The sequence below is a fragment of the Hyla sarda genome, chromosome 2 (genome assembly GCF_029499605.1).
Source record: "Hyla sarda isolate aHylSar1 chromosome 2, aHylSar1.hap1, whole genome shotgun sequence".
NCBI lineage: Eukaryota > Metazoa > Chordata > Amphibia > Anura > Hylidae > Hyla > Hyla sarda.
The window spans coordinates 77,124,188-77,133,938 of NC_079190.1; the positions used below are offsets into that span (position 1 = coordinate 77,124,188).

Genomic DNA, 9,751 nt, shown 5'->3' on the forward strand with positions numbered 1-9,751 from the left:
AGAGCGCATCAGCTAAAACATTCCTGCATAGTTTTGTTAGATTAACCCTTCAGAGGTGACAAGGTGATTTTAAAGTTCTCATTGCTGATATCGAGCCCAAGAGAGCCCCCTTCATGGCGAAAAGCTATTTCTCATTTTCTCCATTTCAGGGGAGCAGGATCGGAGCTTGGCTGTTTGCCCGCAGTACTCACACCTGGACTTCCTTACTCTTACTCGTCTGGCCAACCCCAGGCTAGTACCTACTCCTCATTTCTATGCCATGCACAACAGTGATTATGAAAGTGCACTGGGCTGAACAGGTTGGCACTGTGGCGGGTGAGGATTTACACAGTACACTACTATAGATGGCATACAGAAGAAAAAAAGGGTTAGGGATGCCTTGGGTTTGCAAGCTGCTATGTTAGCAGAAAGGAATAAAGCAGCAGCACAGCAAGGAAGAGGTTACTACTACTGCTGCTGATGATGATGATGATGACAAGCTTGCAGACTAAAAGGCGGGGAGAGGAGGTTCAGAAGGCAACACTATATACATAGCAGGAAAATAAGTTTTTACACAAGGGAAATCTGAACTTTACGGGTAATCACAGATGACAAGGAAGCCTTGATTGACCTTTTAGGCATAGCATGGAACCTCTGGAGAAGGGCGACATGCCAACAGCCCAGGCTCCCCAGAGAACAAAAGAATCAGGCATGTTAAATCCAACTGCCTGATTCTTTTCTACCCCCACATTTTCTGCCGAAGGATAGTTGTGAGAGGAAGGATATTATAGATACATTTTTGTCTGTGTTAGGCAAAAAATGGGCCTATTGGACCCATCATAGGTCTAATCTGCCTAACTAACATCTGTCAGATTGGGTCATTGAAGCTGCCGTCAGGCCGGGACTAATACACCGTAATACACCAATTCGTAATACACCAATGTGAAACAGACCTTAGTCTGAATTAAATCTTAAGTGGATGGAATATAAAAAGTAAGAATTTTATATTAACACTTTTTTCATTGCAATCCATATTTTGTCATACAAAAAAAAGAAAAAAAAAGTTACAAGTAAAAACAAATGGTTACAATTAGCTAGGACATAAATATTCACACATTGTGAATAACTGCAACATTTTAATACAAAATTAACAAAGCCATAATGAACAAGTGTTGGGACTCCAAGCGATAAGCAGGAATTGGGGACAATTTCTATTTCTTTCCCACTGAGAACACTTCTAGGAGTCATTACATCCAAGCTGGGCTCTATTCTCTCTACATTAAAGGGGTACTCTGATTTTTTAAATCAACTGGCGCCAGAAAGTTAAACAAATTTGTAAATTACTTCTATGAAAAAATCTTAATCCTTCCAGTACTTATTGGCTCCTGAATACTACAGAGGAAATTATTTTCTTTTTGGAACACAGAGCTCTCTGCTGAATCACGAGCATAGCGCTCTCTGCTGACATCTCTGTCCATTTTAAGAACTGTCCAGAGTAGGAGAAAATCCCCATTGCAAACATATGCTGCTCTGGACAGTTCCTAAAATATACAGAGATGTCAGCAGAGAGCACTGTGTTCCAAAAAGAAAAAAGAATTTCCTTTGTAGTATTCAGCAGCTAATGCATACTGGAAGGATTAAGATTTTTTTAATAGAAGTAATTTACAAATCTGTTCAACTTTCTGGCAACAGTTGAATTAAAGAAAAAAGCTTTCCCCCGGAGTACCCCTTTAAGCAGTGTATCCCTTTGCATGTATATTGTCAGGAGACTCCAGATACATACACCTATGTTGGCTTCTACATAGATGCATAAGGCATACATAGGGTCACATTCTAATAAAATCCCACACTGTGCAGTATACTTAAAGGGGTACTCTGGTGGAATTTATTATTATATATATTTTTTAAATCAGCAGATGCCAGACAGTTAAACAGATTTGTAAATTACTTCTATTAACAAATCTTAATCCTTCCAGTACTTATTAGCGGTTGTATACTACGGAGGAAATTCTTTTCTTTTTGGATTCATTTTCTGTCACGACCACAGTGCTCTCTGCTGGCATCTGTCCATGTCAGGAACTGTCCAGAGCAGGAGAAAATCCCAATAGCAAACCTATCCTGCTCTGGACAGTTACTAAAATGGACAGAGGTGTCAGCAGAGAGTACTGTGTTCCTGACAGAAAAGAAATCCCAAAAGAAAAGAATTTCCTCTGTAGTATTAAGAATTTTTAATAGAAGTAATTTACAAATCTGTTTAACTTTATGGCACCAGTTGATCTGAAAAAAAAATAAATAAATAAATAAATAAAAAGTTTCCACCGGAGTACCCCTTTAAGCTCAAGTCTGCTCTATTCCATCCAGCAAACCCCAACATATATGGCCCAAATGGAGGCCAAATGACAAATTTTTAGTCTCTTTGGAGTAATGGGGGTCTATGGATCCATTTAATATCCCAGGGTGGGACCTTAGGTTTAAAAAAGGACACTGCTTGATTCAGCCTTAAAAATGTCGTTCTCAGATAAACCAAATATACTGTAAGATGTAAAAGAAGTTAATTGTGTTTATTAGTATCACCTGAAACAAGGAAAGGCATCAATTTTCAGATCAATTTTCAGTTTTTTTGTTTGTTGCCAACAAGTAAATAATCCAGACGGGTGTAGTGAAGCCCAGGAGGGTGTTTGTTCCATCGCCCAATATACAATATAAGACACGAGATCTGGGACAGGTACTCCAGTTACAGTGCCTAGGGACATCATCACCCATACTTGAGCTATTGAGCACAAAAAGCTAAAAGATACTCCCTTATAGTTATTATGTACAAATCACCGCCTGACAGAAATAGAAGGAAAAACAAATCATACACAGACGAACTTCTCCGCCATGACAGGGTTAACTGCATGAAACAGCTGTCGTGTTTAATAAAACGTCAGTAGACGTCCACTCACCATGGCAAAAAATTCCGTGCTCTCCAAAGGTAACCAACCTTTCGCTGTCACGGCTTTCTAGCCCTTTTCCTACGCAGAGGTCAAAACAATGTCCATCTGACACTTTAAGTGAAGGGCAGAACCTTCACCTCACCCGTCTCACCCTGCGGCCCAGCTCATACGGGTGACTGTACTCTTGGGCAGCAGCTGTGCGTGGGTTATGTAAGGCAATATACCCCCTCCTATTTCTTTATCTCCAGCAGAGCCTAAAGGATTCATTATTATATCTATACATATGGGGTCTCAGCTGTACATCTGGAGACTACCAATCCCACTGTACCTACGCTTGGCATCCATGTGCTTCACAGTCAGATCTCCTATTAGGCAAATACACGTGAACGACTAACAGTTAACTATTATTTCTGCTCACATGGAGCACACAAATATAATTGGCATGACCACCTAATGCAGTGTTTTCCAACCAGGGTGCCTCCAGCTGTTGCAAAACTACAACTCCCAGCATGCTTGGACAGCCTTTGGCTGTCCAAGCATGCTGGGAGTTGTAGTTTTGCAACAGCTGGAGGCACCCTGGTTGGGAAACACTGACCTAATGTCATGGACGAGTCATGGACCCTCTAAATCAGACATGAGTATCACTATGTGAGATGGTTATGCTGCCTTTATTAAAGGGGTTATCCAGGAAAAAACTTTTTTATATATATATATATCAACTGTCTCCAGAAAGTTAAACAGATTTGTAAATTACTTCTATTAAAAAATCTTAATCCTTTCAGTACTTATGAGCTTGTGAAGTTAAGGTTGTTCTTTTCTGTCTAAGTGCTCTCTGATGACACGTGTCTCGGGAACCGCCCAGTTTAGAAGCAAATCCCCATAGCAAACCTCTTCTAAACTGGGCAGTTCCAGAGACAGGTGTCATCAGAGAGCACTCAGACAGAAAAGAACAACCTTAACTTCAGAAGCTCATAAGTACTGAAAGGATTAAGATTTTTTACAAATCTGTTTAACTTTCTGGAGCCAGTTGATATATATATATATATATATATATATATATATATATATATATAAAAAAGTTTTTTCCTGGATAACCCCTTTAATTCTTCACGCTATGTTAAAAAAAAAAAAAAAAATGGCTATTGATACAGTCACTCCCGAAATTTTTCTAGAAAATGAAGTATTTCTCACAGAAAAAAATTGCAGTAACACATGTTTTGCTATACACACGTTTAATCCCTTTGTGTGTATTGGAACTAAACAAAAAAGATGGTTAAAAGGGGTACTCCGGTGGAAAACGTTTATTTTTTTTTAATCAACTGGTGCCAGAAAGTTAAGAGATTTGTAAATTACTCCTATTAAAAATTCCAGTACTTATTAGCTGCTGAATACTACAGAGGAAATGGTTTTCTTTTTGGAACACAGTACTCTCTGCTGACATCTCTGTCCATTTTAGGAACTGTCCAGAGCAGTATATGTTTGCTTTGGGGATTTTCTCCTACTCTGGACAGTTCTTAAAATGGACAGATATGTCAGCAGAGAGCACTGAGCTCGTGATGTCAGCTCTGTCTGCCAAAAAGAAAATAATTTCTTCTGTAGTATTCAGCAGCTAATAAGTACTGGAAGGATTAATATTTTTTTTAATAGAAGTAATTTACAAATCTGTTTAACTTTCTGGCACCAGTTGATAAAAAAAAAAAAAAAAAAAAGTTTTCCACCCCTTTAAAAAATCAAATTGGACATAATGTCACACCAAACTCCAAAAATGGTCTGGACAAAATTATTGGCACCCTTTCAAAATTGTGGAAAAATAAGATTGTTTCAAGCATGTGATGCTCCTTTATACTCACCTGGGGCAAGTAACAGGTGCGGGCAATATAAAAATCACACCTGAAAGCAGATAAAAAGGAGAGAAGTTCACTTTTCTTTGCATTGTGCGTCTGTGTGCCACACTAAGCATGGACAACAGAAAGAGGAGAAGAGAACTGTCTGAGGACTTGAGAACCAAAATTTTGGAAAAATATCAACAATCTCAAGGTTTCAAGTTCATCTCCAGAGATCTAGATTTGCCTTTGTCCACAGTGCGCAACATTATCAAGAAGTTTGCAACCCATGGCACTGTAGCTAATCTCCCTGGGTGTGGATGGAAGAGAAAAAATTATGAAAGATGTCAACACAAGATAGTCCGGATGGTGGATAAGCAGCCCCAAACAAGTTCCAAAGATATTCGAGCTGTCCTGCAGGCTCAGGGAGCATCAGTGTCAGCGCGAACTATCCGTCGACATTTAAAGGAAATGAAACACTATGGCAGGAGACCCAGGAGGACCCCACTGCTGACACAGAGACATAAAAAAGCAAGACTACATTTTGCCAAAATGAACCTGAGTAAGGCAAAATCCTTCTGGGAAAACGTCCTGTGGACAGATGAGACCAAGATAGAGCTTATTTTGCTGCCTCTGGCACTGGGTGCCTTGAATGTGTGCAAGGCATCATGAAATCTGAGGATTACCAACGGATTTTGGGTCACACTGTCCAGCCCAGTGTCAGAAAGCTGGGTTGCGTCCAAGATCTTGGGTCTTCCAGCAGGACAATGACCCCAAACATATGTCAAAAAGCACCCAGAAATGGATGGCAACAAAGCGCTGGAGAGTTCTGAAGTGGCCAGCAATGAGTCCAGATCTAAATCCCATTGAACACCTGTGGAGAGATCTTAAAATTGCTGTTGGGAAAAGGCACCCTTCCAATAAGAGAGACCTGGAGCAGTTTGCAAAGGTAGAGTGGTCCAACAATCGGCTGAGAGGTGTAAGAAGCTTATTGATGGTTATAGGAAGCGACTAATTTCAGTTATTTTTTCCAAAGGGTGTGCAACCAAATATTAAGTTAAGGGTGCCGATAATTTTGTCCAGCCTATTTTTGGAGTTTGGTGTGACATTATGTCCAATTTGCTTTTTTTCCCCTCCCTTTTTTGGTTTAGTTCCAATACACACAAAGAGTGTGTATAGCAAAACATGTGTTACTGCAATCCTTTTCTGTGAGAAATACTTCAGGGGTGCCAACATTTACGGCCATGACTGTATATGTTGGTAAAATGAGAATTTTCACCAAATAAAAGTTAGTTTTATTGATCATACAGTAAGTAATGGCAATCTCTGTGCAGCGCTATAGACTATGTTGGCGCTATATAAACGAATAGGAAAAAAGTAATAAATATCTAAGCCTGTGTCAAGCTTAAAGGGGTACTCCGGTGGAAAACTTTTTTGTTAAAATGAACTGGTGCCAGAAAGCTAAAAACAGATTTGTTAATTACTTCTATTAAAAAAAATCTATATCCTTCCAGTACTTATTAGCAGCTGTATGCTACAGAGGAAATTATTTGCTTTTTGAATTTCTATTTTGTGTTGTCAACAGTTCTCTCTGCTGACACCTCTGTCCATGTCAGGAACTGTCCAGAGTAGCATTGGTTTTCTATGAGGATTTTCTCCTGCTCTGGACAGTTCCTGATACGGGCATCAGGTGTCAGCAGAGAGCACTGTAGACAAGACAAAAAAAAAAAAAAAAAATTCAAAAAGGAAAAGAATTTTCTCTGTAGCATACAGCTGCTAATAAGTACTTGAAGGATTAAGATTTTTTAATAGAAGTAATTTTCAAATCTGTTTAACTTTCTTGCACCAGTTGATTAAAAAAAAAAAAAAAAAAAGTTTTCCCACCGGAGTACCCCTTTAAAAGCTAAATTTTCATCACTTTAAGGCTGCCAGAACCACAAGTCATATATATAATATTTTCATTGAAAATTACCACCATGCATAATGTATGGGAGGCTAAAAATCTGGTCAGGATAAGGAGGTCTCTTCTCAAACAGGTGGTCTTTTGGAGAGGTTTCTCGGTACCTGTTTACTGATATTTGTGCTAAAACGTACAAAAAAAAAAAAAAAAAACACTCCACCAGTTTAACTTCTTCTAACTTAACTATTTTTAAACACAAAAGTCAAATCTATAGTGAAAGAGGAAGCATGTGATGTTGATCATGAACAAACCATTAGGCAACGGCTCAGCGAAACCAGAATATAAAGTGCAGGATGCATGTATGTAGCGCTCTTTATTTTTCCTTTGAACGGAAGTTAAAAGCAAAATAGGGACACTATTGTCTGCCTATATCCGCTCCATGAAGAAGACATCCTTTGTGTTACAATGTAGCGGCAGTGCTGACCGCAGACTGAAATGTGACGTCCTATTTTACAATCTTCATGGAAGCATTATCGGACCTCACTGGATCTCTCTCAATGTCACTCATTGGTTGTCTCCATAATCAACTATTGAATCCCAGATTAAAAGAGAAATATTGATAATAAGCGTGATACTACACAATACGTTTAACACAAGCAGCAGCTTTATAGGTTATTTGTATGGTATCTGTAGAAGAAATTTGTTGAAACTAGTTACAGCAAGTTGCTGAGAATTTGCGGCAGATACAGTAAAAATAAATTACAAGGCTACCATATGCAGTAAATGCAATCTTTAGGATACCCTCAACTTAAATTTCAAGAGCCTATGAGTAAGGAGTGACTTCCAAAACACGTCAAGATAATAGTGTTGTGTGACCTCTATCATATGGATCTGAAAATTTCTTGTTTTTGATTTGATTCACATCACCTACAATTGGTCCGGGCATTCCCTAAGGCTGGTTTCACATATGTCCAGCATCCGGCATAGGTGAACTCAGCCTAAATCTCGACGCAACTGATGCCACAACTGATGACAACTTGTCATCAGTTGTATGGCATGCGGCGTCCATTGTTTCTGAGCAACGGGCTGGGGAACGCAGCTTGCCGGTGCCTTCCGGCATGTCCAACTATTCGGCGTCAAAATTGAGACGCTGGATGATTGTGAACTGTCCCATTCAAATGAATGGGATCAGTTCTAGCAGCAGTTTCCCTCCGGTGCATGCCAGAGGGAAACAATGCCGGACGACTGATATATGTGAACCCAGCCTTCGAGAGACAAAGAGAGGGCGAGTTGACTAATCTGTCGTTTGCTCAATTCAAATTTCCCACTGTAATTGTTATTATGGAGTCTCATGCACAAGGTTATGGTACTTGCAACAGAGTTGCATGGAGTTGTCACTGCCCCTATAGACTTCTATTAGGCCTAACTGTACCACTACTGGTATTGGCTTACAAATACAGTACTGATGCAAAATACTGACCATATTATGCAAATGTGAAAAACATGGCCATTAGCATTGGTCGTTTCTGGCAGCTTATGGTGCAATTTCACAACCAATGGGGTTGACAACTTTTCAAAATACCCCAAAACAACTGTCCAAAATTACCCCCCCTCCCCCCCAATAAATGGCAGCTAATATTAGCAATGTCTCATTTTTGTCTCATATATACATTTCTGTAAATAAAGTTTTCATCTGACAACTAAAATCATAAAAAAAAAAAAAATGGAAAAAATGTTTTGTGTAATTGTTCTTTAGTTTTTGCAGATATCATTATCACATGAGCCTGGGTTGTTTTACATAAAGTAATTACGGTACTTTGCATTCATTAGCTAAACACTACCGAAAGAACAAGTACTAGATAGATGTACCTGGAGCCCTGGGTAAAATTAATTTGCAGTATAAATATGCCGGCTTGCTGATCTTTCTGTAATCCCAATTATGCAGATTACAATGTTTTTTGCTAATCACAAGGGACAAATTACGCCTAAAATCAGTGTCCCCGTGGAGTGAGCACCTCTGTAATAAGCTGCCATACAAACATTTAGACAAGGCTATTCCTACTGCTGTCTCTATTCTGGAGGAGACTCACTAATGGCCTCCGTTGTGCGAATTCCGTGACATTTTAGTTAACAAGGTAGACAGACCGCACCGGTATTCTACAGCACCTCTTTGTAATCTGAATTCTGTCAAATTAAATAAAGACTAAAGAGGGCATTTATCGTTTGACGTATGTATATTTTAATGTACGACAAATTATCAAATTATTGCAGTAGTCTCCAACCTGCGGACCTCCATATGTTGCAAAACTACTACTCCCAGCATATATATATATATATATATATATATATATATATATATATATATATATATATAAAAGAGAGAGAGAGAGAGAAAGAGAGAGGAGAGAGAGCGAGAAAGAGAGAGAGGGAGAAAGAGAGAAAGAGAGAGAAAGAGAGAGAGAAAGAGAGAGAGAAGAGAGAGAGAAAGAGAGAGAGAAAGAGAGAGAGAAAGGGAGAAAGAGAGAGAGAGAGAGAGAGAAAGAGAGAGAGAAAGAGAGAGGGAGAAAGAGAGAGGGAGAAAGAGAGAGGGAGAAAGAGAGAGAGAGAAAGAGAGAGAGAGAAAGAGAGAGAGAGAGAAAGAGAGAGAGAGAGAGAGAGAGAGAGAGAGAGAGAGAAAGAGAGAGAGAGAAAGAGGGAGAAAGAGAGAGGGAGAAAGAGAGAAAGAGAGAGAAAGAGAAGAGAAAGAGAGAGAGAAAGAGAGAGAGAAAGAGAGAGAGAAAGAGAGAGAGAAAGAGAGAGAGAAAGGAGAAAGAGAGAGAGAGAGAGAGAGAGAGAGAGAGAAAGAGAGAGAGAAAGAGGAGAGGGAGAAAGAGAGAGGGAGAAAGAGAGAGGGAGAAAGAGAGAGGGAGAAAGAGAGAGGGAGAAAGAGAGAGAGAGAAAGAGAGAGAGAGAAAGAGAGAGAGAGAGAAAGAGAGAGAGAGAGAGAAGAGAGAGAGAAGAGAGATGAGAGAGGAGAGAGAGAGAGAGAGAGAGAGAGAGAGAGATGAGAGAGAGAAAGAGAGAGAGAGAAAGAGGGAGAAAGAGAGAGGGAGAAAGAGAGAAAGGAAGAAAGA

At 39.4% G+C, this 9,751-nt stretch overlaps 1 protein-coding gene across 7 annotated transcripts in view; it reads right to left on the minus strand.

The window, feature by feature from the left end:
- NCKAP5L (NCK associated protein 5 like) overlaps positions 1–9,751 on the minus strand; it is an 84,486-nt gene that overhangs the window by 44,427 nt on the left and 30,308 nt on the right. For 4 of the 7 annotated variants that reach the window (XM_056562137.1, XM_056562141.1, XM_056562135.1 and 1 more), the window contains exon 1: positions 6,711–6,735. The exons of the other annotated variants lie outside the window; for them this stretch is intronic. In XM_056562137.1, coding sequence (XP_056418112.1) covers positions 6,711–6,720 — 10 coding nt within the window. In that variant the 5' untranslated portion in view covers positions 6,721–6,735. Of the gene's footprint in view, positions 1–6,710; positions 6,736–9,751 lie in introns of those variants that run through there. 7 annotated transcript variants of the gene reach the window in all.